Here is a 17,520-nt window from a genome sequence, read left to right on the forward strand (position 1 = left end):
TTTTAAAATTAAATAAGTGCTTTTTGCAACAATCCTGTAGTATGGTCATACTTCCTGATTTGCTGCTGGCAACCAGAATGTCCTTGTCTTTGACCTGCTGAATCTGTTTGGTCAGAAGTGGTGGGGTTTTCTTGCTTGCTTTATTTAGTTTAAGAAGTGGTTGTAGAGATAGCAAATTTTCCTTCTCTATTTCCCTTTTTTCATTGTGCTAGTGAAGACTGGCCTCACAAAGACCTATAGCTGTTTTGCTTGCTTTCCTTGTCACTTTGCTACAGTTTGGAGGGTTTTGTATATTTTAGTATGGATTGCTAATGGTCAAGTCTGCTTTGCTATTGTTTAATTTTAGTCCTCCCAAACACACCAATGAAAAATACCAATATTGCTCTTTTGAATACAGTTCTAGAACTTTATGTAGAATGAGCATATGTGTACAAATACTTGTCTACTACTTATGAGTAATGCAAAATTTAACTTTAACTTCAAGTCATGCTTTGTTTTCAAGCTAAAAATGTTTGCACAACTTAAATGTGTGCAAGACTGCTCTGTTTTATTGAAGCAATGTAATTTACTTATAAAGTCTCCATTTCACTGTAATGTATATGCTGTTTTATTTTATGCTGTTTTATTTTACCTACTGGTAGGATATATATGCTTAGTCAGTGATAGGAAGAAGTTTTATTACTGATATTTATAGCTGATAATTATACACTTTTCTTCACATTGCCACAATATGTTTTTGCACAGTTAAAGTATATACATGTGAACTCAGTAATAGTTCTTCATATTTCTCTTCTGGCAAACAATAGCACTTTTGTTCTGCTCAGTATTTTAATTTTTTTTAAAGATCTGTAAGAGTGGGTGTTTAAATTATGGGTGTGAACAAATGACAAATATACATAAAAAGAGGTGAGAGAATAAACTCAATAACCTTCTTCAGAGAGCTACCTATTTTTATATTTTTTTATGTGGACCCTTGCGTACAATATGCTTGGTGTTGAAGTTGTCTTGGGCATATCTGTTGAGTTAATGTAGCATAGCTTCACATGTCTGTAATTTTGGGGAAAAGGAGAGAGAATGGTCTAAGGTCTATTCAAGTAAAAACTGTTAAAATTCTTCTATATGCACATGTGCTTCATGCTTTGTGGCCATTTGTGAATCCTGGAGCTGAGCTGGGGGTGTGGGGAGATGAGGGAGGCTGTGTGGAGTTGTAGGTTGTGCTGTTTTCTGGTCTCCCAGTCAGATGAATAATACTAGTTCACGTTTGGGGTAATATTCTGGTTGTGCTGTGGATTTTGCACTCTTCTGTGTCTAAACTTTACCCTGCCCCACTTGCTACCTATCTATCCAAATAAATATTGCTGGTTTTTAGTGCCTTTTGTTGGCAGTAACTTGGAAATTATAGAAAAGATAAGAGTGATAAAGGAGTTACTATTACTAAAGAAATAGAGCAGGCCTAGTCCTGTTGCCAGTTTAATTTGACTTTGCCACAGGATTATACAGTCATAAATTGTAATTGATATCAACAATGATCTGAAGAACTATGTGAGAGGAAGTTCTCAGTCCAAGGAAGTTCTCATTCCCAGAAAGTTCAGGACAGGTCAAAAGCATACCAACTTTGCTGTTTTCTAGCAAATCTTATACAAAATACTAATAGCTGAATTGGTAGAAATGGTCAATCTTGGTGCAAATCATGAAGTATAATGTGCAAGAAGTTTTACTGAATAATATAAGCAATGAACATGATTTCTTGGATTGTTGATTGTAACATAAGAAAGGTTAGAATAGGTAACTGTAATCTTAAAAGTCCTTCACTATGTGAGTGTTCATACCCAGCTGCTGATTAGGGTTACACAAGTTCAAAATACCATAAAGCCCTTAGGAAGAGTAAATGAATAAAAGAAGAAATTCAATAGTGGTAAAACTCTGTCTGATACTCATGTTTACTATTTCTGGAACAGCATTATTTCTCTAAACTGGTCATGTAACTCAAAATTACCCAGACAATTAAAAAAAGTATTTGTGAAAGAATCAAAAAAGATTCCTATGTGGGAAGGATATGCTTCCTGAAATTGTTAGAAAGATTTCAGAATTCATTCAAGACCAGTAAGTACTTTTACAAAGATAAGTAAAGTTAAATTCTATTTACCACCTCATTTCCTGTACAATACAGAAGAGAGGATGGGTTCTAAAGAGGAATTGGGCTCTCTGCCATGGCAAGTATGATACTGCACATGCAGCAGAGCACCCAAGCAGTCCAGCTAGAAAAGTCTCTCCAAACGTTAGGAGAGATAATTTAAGAAATGTAACGATGTAAGATGAGCAACAATGCTGCCTGGACTCTACAAGAATCATCGAGCGCTTGTTTATGCTCTGAAGTGTTTAAAGAGCAAGCAGTATACAGCTAGATGTTTGTCTTTCTAAACTAGGAGTTGAAAAGACATAAAAGAGGATTATTGTTTTAGCCTAACTGCAGTACTCTAAGTGTATGTTATAAAAGCACGTAATTGAAAATATACTCAGTAAATAGTTATGAAACCAAGACAGGCAGACTGAAAATGGCAGATGTACACTGAATGCAAGTACTGGGGCTGTTGTTACTGGAAGGTTAGAAAGAAATCTATTTATGATTAAAGAAATCTATTTATGATTTCACTGAACTGCTGGAATCCATAACTTCTGTGCTCTTAAATTCCCTAAGTTTCTGTTTAGTGTTCTTAATATTCTTGAAAAGTAAACTCTTTATTGAGAGATTTTGTTTTATAACTATAATTAGAAATATGTACTTATATAGATTTTGTTAATGTTCAGATATCATACATGTGTTTTTCCTAAAATTGATTGTTTTCCAGTAGTCATTTATGTGTTTCACCTAAATAGGTTTTTGATAGTACATATTCTTAATTGTTTCACAGTTCTACATTTCACCTTTAAATTAAAAAATTATAATTTCCTTTTTGTGCTCTCTTGTTCCTTCAATAATTATGCAGTTTTGTAGTCTACAGATGGCCTCTTTTTTCAATTGAATAATTTGTTTCAAGTAACAAAATACTAAAACATTATTACCAATATGAAAGGCTGTGTAATTCTTCATAATTAATTTGTTGTCTCATTATTGGTATATTGCCAGTCTCTTTTGAATGCTTTTAGTACAGGTGTGTTTTGAAAGGATTCCATTAATCTGTTTCTGTAGAGTTGCACGAGGGACCTCTGAAGATGTACAGAATTATCCTGCATGCTGGTTTAGCTCAGTGGGAGAACATGTCCTTCTGCTTGTGCTGCTCTGTATTTTCTGCTCCTCTTAAAAGATAGCTGACAAGAGCTGTTTAAAAATAGCAGGCCAAGGGCAGGTGACAAAATGTCACACAAGCAGCACCTGGTCCAGTGACAGCCTGGAGGGAGGAAAAAACCAAACCCAGATGTCACAGATAGGATTCTATTTCTGAAGTTGGTTGAACAGCAGAATTTCAGCTTCAGCAAAGGCAAAGAGAAGGAGCCATCCAAGCATTATGGATTCAAATTTTACTCTATTTTTTCATAGTTGTTTTTTTCCCCTTCTATTCCAAGTATTAATTTTAAGGTACAAATTAGTAGAGACACCTTTTCTCTTTTCAAGCAATACCTGTAACCTCACACTCATTAATACACTGCTAAGGAAAAGAGGATTAATGTTCATCTGGGGATGTCTGAAGTATATGAGCAAAGGTTATACTGAATGAAATAATAGCAGTGTTAATGTTTCTGTAGTGCCAGATTAATGTGAAAATATGTATAGAATTATGTCTGTAATTAGGAAATGTGAAGTGGTTAATGAAGATCATCTCTTAAAGAAGCCTTCCTCAAGGAGCTGGAAGTAAAAATGGAAATTCTATTTACCTTGTTTCTCACTTCTTTCTGGAGGTGCTCTTTGCTTCATAGCCTTATTGTGGTGACATTTTTTTCTAAAAGAAGAGGAAAACTTCAATGTGAAGAAAAGATTGATTTACTTTTTTATCCTGCTTATGACTTAGTTTCAGAAGTATATTGAAACGTCATGCTGCATCTGTTCAGAAAGAATATTCATTACAGCACAGCAGTTTCTGTAACTGGAAATAGAAAGTTTTGATTATCAATAGGAACTAAAAATGTTGGAGAGGATTGGATTTAGGTCTGCTTTGTCAGAGTTTGTTAAAATTTGTGTTTGCGGAAGTACAGCAACATAACCATTTTATTGATTTTTTCAGTGCAGTGAGTGGATCCTGAGCTCCCATATTTGAGTGTCCATGTAGTGAAGAAATGTAAAGTGACCTCTTCCTTAGCTCCCAAATGTAGCCACAGACCTAGAGATAGGAGAAGTCTATTAAATGGAATTACATTATATACATAAAGTTGCTCACATTACTTAATTGAAATAATTTTTTATGTGACTATAATCATCTTTTTACATGTTTTTTCCAAGTAAGGAGCAATACAAATTACAGTTTGCAGATTTTCTTAGGTGGTTTAATTTAAAAAGTCCTATGACAGAGCATCTTCAGGGTGAGGTTTAATACTTCAACTCAGTTCAAAAGTATCTGAAACTAAACTGAACAGCACTGCTGCTGTTGGCTTATTTCTTGCTCTAACAGTAAAAGTAGGTTTCTCTGGACTAAGTGTCCTCTAGGTCAAGAATATCTATTTTTCAAAGTGCATATGAATGTACTGCTTGAGAACAATATTCCTTCCAACCCAGTGTCTTACCAGAAGTGGTTGGTGATGGGAGATTGTTAGGGAGGAATGCAAAACCAGGGTAAGAAGTCCCTCTCCAACTGTGTTAACTTGAAAGCTTCTGGTGCTGTATGTAGTATGAAAAATAGTGATTTATTTTTACCAATTAAATGGAGTTTTGTAATGCTGTACTCATTATTGGAAGCGAACTATAAATGGCATAACTGCAGCAAGGCCGAAGTTGAGGTCTTGTTTTGAAAGGGTAAGCATAATGCTTTCTTAGTGCAAAATAAAGGAATGTATTAAAGTAATTGTTTTTTGTTTATATTTTAAGTACGTAATACTGAAGATATGGTGGTGTTAAATATTTTAGATGTGTATTCTTGGGAAGTTGTCTTCAGTAGGTGGAAGATTCAGCTACCCTGACTCTTCATTCCCTTTAGAAATTTTTCATATTAATGAATTTAATTTTATTTTGAAATAAAAACATTGAAAATAGCTTTTACTTACATTGCAGGGCGTATGGGAATAAACTTCCATCATCCAGGAACAGACAATATCATGGCTCTTAACAGTAAGTAGTTAATGTCTAGTGATTTATATTGCCATGTAGAATATTATTTCTTACATCTGTTGTGTGTGTAGCTGCACAGTCAGTCATAAATATGTGTAATGTTTGCATAGAAGTTCATGTTCATTCTCTGAGAATGCTTTCCATAAGTCAATCACCTTTGATTCTTTATATTAACTTGTAATGTCTTTATGTGTTTCACTGGAACCTTCATAATGCCTGCTATGGAAAATATTACAGAATAGTCTCTCTTGTTCCCTCTTTCGTGGGTGTGTATGTGTGTTAAAGCTGTAACTTTGATTTCTGACATCTCTCCAGACATATTTCTTCCTGTTGGGATGAGCTGTTACAAGTTTTGCATACAATTACATGGACTGACAGTGTTTGCTTTGTTGGTTTCCATTATGTAGATCGGAATTGAGAGAATGTTTAGACATCCAAATAATGAGGAAAACTGCACTTCACTGAGAGATTATTGCTTTTTTTTCTGTCAGGAAATAAAAGTAAAATTAAAAGTTCAGTCATGAACATAAGGACTCAAAAAACCTGGCAGAATGGATCTAGAAGACAGTTCCTGTGTGGGGAGGGTGGGGGACAGGGTGTCAGGCAGCACCAGCAGAATGCTGAACTGAACAGTGCAAATCAGAGTATTTGTCTGTCTAATCCTGAGAAATGCTAACTGTTTTGAAATGTCAATGTTTGTTTACTGTGTTGTATTAGATATTTTGGGATTACTTATGAATTTCTCTAAAATTTTTTGCCTTTGCACTAAGACTTACTTTATCTATGTAAGTTAGACAGTGTATAGCTGAAAACTGCAGAGTGGTTTTTTTTTTTTGTATAGCAGCAAGCAAAAAATAACTTACAGATGTGAAGAACCAAAAATTTGTAATAGACAAGATGGAAGGTGTTTAACATTTGGCTTTTAAAGCCAGCTGGCTTTTAAGGCCAGCTTTTGAAACCATAAGACTTTGCTTGTCCCCTTCTTAGTTTTACATGTTAATGGTGAGGTGATATTTTGGGGAGGTTTTGTTCTCATAGTTAGCAGATAAACCCTATTTTCTTACGGCACATGAAATTACGGGAAATCAAATCATTAACTAGGAGAAATGTTTTGTTTAATTAAAGACTTTATTAAAATAAAGAGGAAGCTGTTCATGCCTCTCTGTGTAAATAAGGTCTGCACAGTACACAGGTGTTTGACATGAATTCTGGTCTCAGACTGTTCTACAGTGGGCATTTCAACAAGTTAACTACAATAGAAATATATTTGTGAAGAAGGGATACTATGATTAAATTCTGAGTTACCTTTACAAATTGACAGTTATGATTAAATATATAGTAGCATTTCTTACAAAGTCTAACAGAGATTTTACAAAGATGGGAATGAAAAACTGAAACAAAAAGTTATACTATTTTGGGACAACTTGCTTTTTTCTTTAATGAATGATGTCTTTTATTCTGATTTCTTTTTGATGAAAATAATGGAAATAACCTTTTTCCTGTCTAATATCTTTGAATTTTTTACTGCAGCTATATACTCTAATAGTTTATAAAAAACAATAATCTTTTTTAGCTATAGTCCTGTAGCATGGTTAACATATCAGCATAGCTAACTGAGGGATCAAAACTATATATATGTATGCATTTGCATTACTTAAAATATTATGGGTTTATTCAAATATTAACTGTTTAAAGACTTAAATAAGCCTGGAATCATAAATGTGCAATTTATGCAAAATGAAATTAAGCACAAATCCACAGCCTGAATAAGTTCCCATATATTTTTTCTCTTCTGCAACTCTTTTCCCTTCTTTTCTATAATAGGCAAGGCCATGCCATTTTTGGCCATCAATGACAGCCCTTAGCTAGAAGTATTGTACTGTGAAACCTGTTGGATTTTGCTTTTAAATCTTTGAAGAGCTGAGAATAAAAGCAAATATTCAAGTACATAAGCTTAAAAATTACCTTCTGTGATTGAAATACTTTTTTGTATGTAGCTAAACTTGAAAAATTTAGAACTAGGTAATTCCTGTGTCATTCATTACCTTTTCCCTCTAGTGGGGAAATATACCAAGGAAAGTGAGTTAAAGAAGAAATATTCTTTTCTGTGCTGGAATGGCTGTGATTTAGGTTAAAAAAAATAAAAATTCCCAAAAGATACTTAATCACAGTATTTTTTAGAATAATTTTGAGAACTTATGTAATGTCTTTTGATCATAATACTTGTCACGTCTATGTTTAATTTCTGTGAAACCAGGCATTCTCTGCTGAGTCTGCAAATCCAACCTTCACATTCTATTTCAAGTCATTGCTTCATAAGCATTTTTCTCTTTTCCTGTGAAGACATAGTAATAGTCTTTAAGATTTATTACTCAGAGCTCAATTTCACACTGACAATGTAGGCAATCTTTTGAAGGTGGGAGACAACATGTGCTCATGCCAACAGCAATGCAAAACTTCAGATGCTGTAGGGAGAAGGGAAGTTTTTGGGAATTGTTTGTCTCTAGCTCTTCATCCTCTGTGGCAGCACTTCCAACTCTCCTTCAGCTGTTATTCCTGTTTACTCATTACAGCCTTTTGAAACTGGGGATTTTCCTGCCTGCCTGTCTTGAGCTGCTGTCTGTAGATGTTGGAGGGCATTGTTTGCTTTGAGCGAAGGTGTTGCTCAGCTGGCAGCACAGGGGGAGCATGCCACCACTGTTCTGTTCATTGTGCAAGGCTAAATCACCACCGGCTTAAAACACTTAGCTCTGAAATAACTAAATTCATGGGGTAAAAGAGATGACATTTAAATGCCTAATTACTATGGATCTCTTAGTGTCATTAGTGGCATTATGCTTGTGTACATACAGAGTTGCACATGTGTATAATAAACATGTTTATATCATAAATGCTCTTGAAGTTCAGAATTAGGCTTCTGTTGAGGAATGTAATTTTCAAATATTCAGAGAGATCTGAGCATAATCCTAAACAGTAGCTAAACAAAAGCAAGATGCAAATATTAGATGGAAGCATTTTTGAAGGCGAAATGGTATAGCTTTTTTCTGTACTAGATCTAAATGAAATTTCTCTAATTGAAATAGTGTTTAGAATCAATTAGTGATGTAAAGTAATTTTTTAGTTGATACTGAGCTAAACAGTACGAGAATTTTTTCATCTACAGAACCTTATTAAAATAATTGATACTGTAATTTGTAGGGGAAACGCGGTATAAATTTAACACAAAGTTGTCCTCCATCCTTTCTCTTGCTAATATTCAGTACCTTCTGTAGCCATACATTTCTGCAGTCATTGCTTCTCTTGAATATATGCTCCTTTCTAATTAGCTGAGTAACTAGGACAGAGTGATCAGCATGAATGCATAGTCACCTACATGGCAGGTGGTGAGCTGTCTTTAGGGCTCCTTGGGAACTCCAGAAAGCCTCAGTGACTTCAGTGGGAGAGAAGTGTGGCGGGTGAAAAAGGAAGATGAGAATAAATGAGGGCGTGTGATCTCTGTAAGGAAGCACTGAAGTGTTGTGCTGAGATCCCTGATAATCTTCAGTAAAATAAATGTAGTCTAAAGGTAGTTAAATGAAACCCCTTTGTGAAATGCTGAAATTTTATTTTTTATAAAGCTCCTCTGCACAGTGACTTTGCAGTCCTGTTGGGCTACAAATGTTCCATCTGCTTCCACTGTTCATTATTGTCTCATACAAAAATGTGTCATCTGTGAGGTCTGGTACTATTTACCCTCCATCTGACTGTCTTTTCATTAGTGTAATTTAGTTCTATTTATTCAGAGTAAAATAATTAGAAAAAGACATCAAGGAAAGTATTTGGGGCACTTGTTTAGATGTCTGTGTTGAGATTTTGGTTTTTGTGTTATTAATCCCATTTATGTAAGGAAGTTGTCATGACAAGAAATGTAATGACAAAAAATGATTTCATTTTTTATTTCCATATTTCCGGAATTATTTCCATATTTCTGTTGTTTTTTAAATTGCCTTGTCTCCTTAAGAGCTATTGTAATTAGCACTTCCTTATGTGCTGTTTTCAAACACATATAGTGTTTGGATATAAAAGTTGCTGAAGTAGCATTTTATATTTAAACATTTTGCCAATGCTACTGTTATACCTTGAAATAAACTGCTCCAAATTGAAAGCTTGTTGAATTACTTTTGTCTTGCAAGATCTTAGGTTAGCAGTTTAACAGCTAATAAAAACTGTATTTTTGTAGTGATAACATTCTGGGCAAATGTGTGACTAAATTCCAGGAGGCATCAATCTCATCTAATAGTTTAGTTCTTGCCTATGGAAATTTTTTGAGCTCTTTAGCCCAGTTGCCAGGTTGGGTTACTAATGTGTCACCATCTTAATAGCATATATAGAAAAACAGAAAGGAATAAAAAACACTAGAGAATTTACAAGGTCTGCAAAACTAGACCTGATTTAGCTGTGAAGAGATCTGAGTGAATATAAGTGGAGGGAAAAAATGCCTGATGTGAATTGTGAGATAGCAAAGGCAGCAGGGTTCAGAGGAGTCCCAGAGTGTGGGAGCTGTCACTTTGCACATCACCTTGTTAGGTTTCTCAGAACCAGCTGTACAAGCAGTTGGTATTGATGCTGCCTTGCAGCCTTGCTGATATCTCAAAGTCCCTTCTGTACCTATTTAAATTTTAAAAAGGTGAAGGGGGAAGCAGGAGAGCAATAGTAAGTTCATGCTTTTTTTTTTTCTTTCTTCCTTTCAGTTTTTTATATTGGCATGTGTACTTCCAGAGATCCAATTTGGCTGTTACTGAAGGCAGAATCTCTTATCAATGGCTGCTAAAGGCTTTTTCTAGCAGAGGAAGATTTCTTAAATTGTCTTCCTTTTAATCCAACTTGATAGCTCTTTAATACCTTCTTGTTTGTTTGTTTGTTTTCCCCACCACTTTTCCTGCCTCACAACCTCACCAATGTGCTTTCCTTTCATCTTTTTGATCCTCTCTATTGTGGGTTAGTGCCATCTGTTTCCTCTGAATTTTAAGATTTGTCAGGCTACTCCAAGAGCATTATATATGGTGCTAGAAGATATGAAGCAGCCTGGCTGTAAAAAATGTGAATTTTATTGGTAACACATTTTTTTAAACTAAAATGAAAATAGACAAACCTTCCCTCTTGCACAGTTGCTTGGCTGCTTGCATGCCTCAGGAAGGGACACCTAAGCTCCTAAGCTGGTTTTGGGTATTGAATGCAGTTCATGTGTTTGATCAAGTGTTTGAGGCCCAGTGTGTGGGACTTAGCTGCCTACAGCTTACATGTAGATTGTGTTTTTCTGGTGCTGGGATTCAGCTGTTATATGTATGTGAGCATATGTTAGAGGGGAGATTGCTGCAACACTTGCATTGTTAATATTGGGAAAAAAAAAATCAACCACAAGGGACTGTTGAAGTTCATACAACCAAATTATTGTAGTGCCCATCTGCACATCCAGCCCATCTATCAGTGGAAGCTGAGAAGCACCTTTTGAACCACTCGTAGATGAGTGTCCATCTCTGCAGTTCTGGATGATCCCTCCCTTGCAGAAAACACATTGCATAATTCTACTTGATTCTATCACCTTCCCTCAGTTCATGAATGCATTTCCTTGGTATTTTAATTCACTTGTAAACTTCCAGATCCCTAAGAACTTCAGAGACCCTCTGTTCAAAAGCAAAAGCTTGACATATTTTCTTTTCTGATCTTAGAAAATCATTGCATAACTCACAATGTCCTAAAGCAAGTATTGTTCTGAACTGCTGACTGCTTCAAGAATACAAATGAGTGTTCCAAGCTAGAAATAAGATTCTGGTACCTTATAAATCAAGGAGCTTCCCAGCCTTGTCAAATAAACTTTCCTTTAGCCAGTATAGCTCCAAAATTTCTAGTCTGGAAATGTTGAACTCTTTTTTTTTTTCATAGAGGTAATGCTATTTTACATCAATTTAAGATGTGTCTTTAAAATTTCTTTGAAGTGTGCATCTTTGATATTGTGGCCATATTACTGCATGAAAAAAATAAATAACAGAAGTGAAGAAATAATGTTCTTAAAAGTTTCAAAATACTTTCTATTAAGTCTTCCATGAAATATGATAATACAAATAAATGTTGTTGCCTGTTTCTAAATTTGAAGTTACATTATCAAATTCATTTTAAGTTATGATATGGAAGGCATGTAGATCTAGTCCTTTTGAGCAAATGTTTTATGGATTCACAAATTTACTGTTTCCTAGGACTTTTAATTATTTGATGCAAATACAAGCTGCAGTTTCAGTCCCACATTATCATAAAACAGTCAAAAAATCCCAGAAAAGTCTTTTTCATCACTTTCATGTAGCCTTGAGATGCAGTTAAAAATTTGAGTGAGTTTTGATTTACTGCAACAATGGGCAATATTAGCTGCAGGCTTTGGGGAATTCCCAAGCATTAACACTGAGTTTTCTTGATTGCATTGCAAGATTTAAGGTTTGGGGAGTTTGTTCTGCTGGTTTGTTAAAAGCTTAAAGTGCTGTCCTTCATGGCACAGTTTCATGTTCATAAAAATACACTTGGCTTCTGGGATGAGGTGAGCTAATAGTTTCAGGAGAGTTATCAGTGATGAAAAAGAATCTGTTGTTCCCTTGCATTTGAGGCTGTGCAATGTGGGACACAGCAGTTATGTAACTTCATACCTGACAGTTCCAGAGCGTTGCTGAGGATGGACAAACAGCAGCGCAGGGACGATCCTGCTGCGAGCTGCACAATCCATCAGTGCACTTCCTACATAGGAAAATGTGCTTATCCCCTCCTACAGCACCTGGGTTCGCCTTAATATGTCATGATCTAGGAGTACCTAGGAAAGAATAATTTTGTTGAATTTAGAAACATTTCAGGAGGTGGTTTTCTGTGCCAGAGGACATTTACATGTGGCACCAAAACCATACATGGGGAGCAGATGCATTAATGGGGGTACAGTTCAAGGAGCTCTCAGTTGCTTTTTGTCTTCTGTTTGAGTTGCCAAAGAGAGAAAGTAATTTGATATACATAGGTCTGGTAATTTCATTGTTTGTCATAGTGCAGTAATCTTATTTTCTCCCAAATGTCTTCATTCAGGAATAATTTCAAAATTCTAAAGTATTTACTCAAACTGGAGGCATTATGAAATTTACCCAATTAACTATTCCTGTTATTTAACCTGCTGTGTTGTGAATTTTGACTTGTGAGCAAGATGGGTATTTTTTATTTAACTTGTTTCAAAATACACATTCAAACTTCACATCTTGAGAAGGCAACATAATAAAGTGTGCATTGACATTCTGAAGTTGTCATGCTGAATAACTCAGCTTCTTGGAAAAAGTTAACATTTTAGTATAAATACTAGTTAAAACTGAGATAATTTTCAAATTATGTGTATATGTATATAAAATATAAACACCCATGGTGAAACTTCACCTTCTTGAGTGTTTAAATATGAGGCAATATTTTTAAATCACCAAAAACTGACTTGCCTTTCTTCCTATTTAAGTGAATTGCACTATTTTGCCCCTGGAATTTGCAGGCAAATTACCTTCAGTGAGTTTTGGTAACTTTTATGAACGTAAAGATTGTGTGTGAGTGCAAGGATAAGATCAAAGTATTATTCTGCAGTGCAGTATTGCATGTAAGTGCAATAATATATGAGTAGCAGTAGGGCATTCTAAAATTTACAGAAGCCTGTGGTAGATTTCTGCCATCATGTACTGATCTTGATCACAGCCTAAAAGTTTGCATTAAGCATATAAAGCTTTGTTTTCTTCAGAAGAAACACAAGAATCTTTTTCATGACATACTCTATTTAGTTTTTAGATTGGTAGCATTCTGAGAAACATTTTTCAGATAAATTGCTCTCAGAACGTGTCCATAACTATACCCTGAAATATGCTTTTTTTGCGAATGTGGGCATTCATCAGGACAACAACTTGCTACAAGAGATCTGACAATGAATGGGGCAAAAACTAGAAAGCAGGAGGACTAATTTTATTCTTGCTGTAAAGCCAGCTCTAGTGTTAATTCTCATTATTTTCCGCTATGCAAAAAGCAGAGTCTCTCTCAGGGCTTAGCAAGCACCTCACTGTGGCTGAGTAGCTGTTCACACAAACAGCCCCTGCTCTCTTCGTGTTAAACATTAATTGAGGAGCAGTTCATCATAGTCCTTGAAATTTTTTAATCCCCCCTAATGACATACTCATGTAGTTGCCTTTTTGTGACCTCATTGGTAGTGGAAGAAAAAAGGTGTAGAGGTATGGTGTTTCTTCAGGGCTGGAGGAGGAAGGTGCTCGGGTAGAAGAGAGGTTCTTGAGCTGAAGAGGGCGAGCCTGGCTCTGGGTTAGCCCCAGGGCCCTCCTCAGAAGCCGAGAGCCAGGGAAGGCTGAGGGTCTGGTGGGACACCCGGGTGTGTAGGGCAGGACTGTTGGGCGCTGTGTCAGAGATAAGAGATGGGGTTGGGGAGGAGCAGGAGCACTGAGTGTTACAATGAGGAGAGAAGGAAACCAAAGAAAGCTGTTACCTCTTACCTAAGCTCACTTCTGTTGAAAAACCCACTTGATCAACCCCAGCCTTCCACATTTGATTACCTCGGAAGGATAGATGGCTTTTGTGATATTTCAGAGATCCTGTGTAGAAGACACACTTTTCCGGATTATTTTCTGTTTTTTCTAAAACTTCAGATCAAAAATTTTGGGTTTTGCATTTTCCACTACATCACAAAATGCAGTTCTAAAGTTGTCCAACATTGTGGATTTGCTATTGTTACATGTCTCATTAAAATGCTGGTAGTTATGAAGGCATTTTGTCAATCTACTTTTATTCATCTGAACGTACTGGCTATTGAATTCATATTGTTTTAGTAGGATTTTTGTATTTACATATGGTTAATTACTAAATTGAAACATAATTGAAAAATATGTTCTCCACAACTATTTAGTAAAATGCAAAAGTAGTTCTTTTAGTAGAATTACTAGATTACTATTGATTGTGTTTATTGTCATTTAAAACCATAATTCTAAATTATTATTTTATAATACTGTGCTATATGCCTGATTTTTTAATACCTTTGCCCTTTGCTATGTAGAAAAATTGCACAGCAGGTATGGTCTTTTTTTGTTGGTTTTTTTTTTTTTACTTCCCTGGCTGTATCATTAACTTTTTTTTCTTGTCTTGGGTTGTTTCAATTTCATCCTGCACTTTTAAATGTCTTTTCCTTCTTTATGGTGGGAGGGGAAAAAGAGAAGAGGTAGAAGCTACATTTTCTTTGCTTTTGGAGCTAAATCTAATGACAGCTGTACCGACAATTTTCTTCTGTGTTTACATGCAGCCAGGAGCTATGGGCGGAGAAGAGGTAAAAGTATTTAACTAAATGTTTTGTTTGCTGAATAGTGGGAGAAATAAATATTTAGTTTTCTTGTGGTAAGATGATGTTACCAATTCTAACGTTATTGATCAATTGCTTTGTATAAATCAATCTCATATTCTTCCCTTGCAAAACAGCTCCCTTTTAACAGCATCTTAAAGCAATGATGATCCTGAGCTGATAGCTTCAAGTGTGTTGCTGTTACTAGAGAACTGGAGGATGACTGAATGTAAAGACTCTCAAGACATGTATTTGTGACTTGAAATGCACAGTGTTACAAACAAAGATCAGTTTTGGGTTTATGTTTGGTGTTTATTTGTTTTGTAGAAGTCCAATGTTTAACTGCTGCATTGAACATTTGAAAATTACTTTTCTTACGTGAAACAGCTTTCGCTGAATATTGGACTTCATAACATTGAATTGCCTCAGATAGAACATGTGTCAATACCAATACTAGTAGCTGTCCTCAACAGTGAATATTGATAATCCTTTTGAAAAGGTACAGTATTTGAGCACATTTTAACAGTATTTCATCATAGACAGGCCTTAAAACATAAAAGGGACCTGAAAATATTTTATAAATGTACAGTGCTGCATATCAGTTTATTCTGAGAGATGAAGGAACAAAGACAAAAGCAAGTCCAACAGCTGTACTGAGCAAGCCACTAATGCAGCTTACATTTATGTCCTGTGCTGTAGCTTACACAGACTGGTTGTTATTGAGAAAATATCAGTGAAAATGGCAGCTTTTTACAATTATGTTTAGGCAGTGCCATCTGCATCGGGTACCTCAGCATTAAACTTAATTTTATCTTCCTTTCCATGAAGTTCTCCGCCAGCTATGTAGGTGATATTTTCCCCTTTTCCAAATGTAGAATTTGCATCACATTTGTGAAGAACCTTAGAGACAGATGTATCCATCACACAAACCAGTAGTGTCTAAGGACTTGTAATTGTATGGCTTGAGGTGGTGGGGCTGTACAGGCCATGCTAACACAGTTTGTAATAAAGAATTTGCTCCGATTTTGTTCAAAGCTGACACATTTTAGTGTTTATTTGATAGCTAAATTTGAAACAAAAGATTCAAATTTTCATCACAAAATTATTCTCTGTGCACGTGAGCACTAGTTAATTTTATTTTAAGATTGTGTCAGGTATGTCCAGATTGATCAAATGCCACCAAAGTAGAAAAGGAGGTAGGAATCAGTAAGATGATATAAATTACTGGCAACTTGTAATTGAAGAAGCAAAATACAGTAATGCATAAGTAATTGGGATGAATGTAATTTAGGCTGTTTTATACAAATATTAGTGAAGACAAAACAGGGCAAACAAGTTCTGAATGTGCTGGCTTTTCAGATTTTCTTTTCTCAGTACCAAGAAGCATGTTTCATTTCACAAGACTTGTTTCCTGTATGAAATGAAGGCTTTTCCATACTAACAACTAGATTTGTGTGTGTGCGTCTTGTCATTAATGTTAGGAATTTTGACTTGCCTCATTCATATTATTTTCATGCTTTATCATTACCTTGACTTTTATAATGTTAGTTCTGAGCTTCCTTAACCTTAAGCATGAAATTCTACAAGTCTGTTAAATAATGTGTTGGTTATCAAATATTCTCATATATCCCTCTCTATTATTGCTTTTACCATTTGCATTGGGATAATATGCAGAGTAACCACAGGCAAGTCTGTGCAAGGACTCATTTTATGTTTGCTAAACTTAAATATTTTAATTAGTGTTTGATTCTGTCACTGTGACTAAGCATCTGTAATGAGAAGGAGTTTTGTCAGACATTCTTGAGGCTTGCCATAAACTCTCAGTTCCCTACTTGATTCTCTGTTTCCTTTGAGAAAAGAGATGAACATTTCTTTTTAGGTATCACATTTAGAGCTGTTGAGTCATGTTCTTGGTACCTTGTTTTTTAACTTTTACAACCAGTTTTTCAGGTACAGATATAAGCACTGCTGTGGGAAATCAACCCAAACTATTTTGCTACACTGACAACTCAGAGACGCCCAGGGAGGGGTACAGGAGTATGTTACCAAAAAAGTGCATTTAGTGATGCTTTCCCATAATGTTCTCCCAGAAATTTGCTCAGGGGGTCTCTTGAGGTGATGTTTTAATATTTATTGCTTTAGATTGTATTTTTCTCCTGTTCTTACTCATTCCATTTTCTAAGCCTACATAAATTTTTAAACATCCCAAAAAGTCTGTAGCAAGGGTTTCCAAAGTTTGCCTTGCTTTCAGCCTTGGCATGTACTGATTGTGTTCAATGCAGTTTATTTTTCCCTTACTGGAGCAGACTGTGAACAGTCATTCCCTATTCTCTTGTCTGGATGCTTTCCATTATTTCAAATGTATTCTTCTTACATTTAGCTCTATACTTGACTTAGCTATAACTTATAGAACATCAGTTGTGTTTATGTAAGGTGAGTGTGGTGCTTGTACATCACCAAGTGTCTGGCATGGTGCTTAGAGGTGATACCTTGCTTTCCAAGTTGCTATGAATTTTTACTATTTCCTTCAGAACTCAGTCTCCTCTGCAGATTTGTATTTTATTTGAACAACTTGTTATTAATTTGATATGTCATCTTCCACTAATGGCCCATGTTTGTTGTTTGTTTACTTTTTTACAAGAAGATAGGTACATGGGCAGGAATTAAAAGATTATTTATCTCTCCAGTAATGTCAGTCTCGGAGTTATTTTCAGATTTCCTGCTTTTCAATGAGTGCTCTGATTTGATATTTTTATACAGTTTTATTATTCTTAATTATTTTTTCTCTCATGCAGATGTTCTCTTTTATGTTAAAATGTATATGCTTATACATGTGCATGATGTGTTTGTCCATTAATGGAATATTCATCAAAAGTCTTTCCTGTTTTATGCTCTA

The 17,520-nt window shown here is 35.3% G+C and overlaps 1 protein-coding gene across 13 annotated transcripts in view; it reads left to right on the forward strand.

Annotated features, from left to right (window-relative positions):
- Nucleotides 1–17,520, forward strand: part of CPEB3 (cytoplasmic polyadenylation element binding protein 3) — a 76,328-nt gene that overhangs the window by 33,942 nt on the left and 24,866 nt on the right. For 9 of the 13 annotated variants that reach the window (XM_021536466.3, XM_021536476.3, XM_021536471.4 and 6 more), the window contains exons 4-5: nt 5,201–5,257; nt 14,589–14,612. In XM_021536466.3, coding sequence (XP_021392141.1) covers nt 5,201–5,257; nt 14,589–14,612 — 81 coding nt within the window. The remainder of the gene's footprint in view (nt 1–5,200; nt 5,258–14,588; nt 14,613–17,520) is intronic. The other 4 variants (XM_085582569.1, XM_085582563.1, XM_085582567.1 and 1 more) reach the window with 1 other exon arrangement.

The sequence above is a fragment of the Lonchura striata genome, chromosome 6 (assembly GCF_050655825.1).
Source record: "Lonchura striata isolate lonStrDom1 chromosome 6, ASM5065582v1, whole genome shotgun sequence".
NCBI classification, from domain to species: Eukaryota; Metazoa; Chordata; class Aves; order Passeriformes; family Estrildidae; genus Lonchura; species Lonchura striata.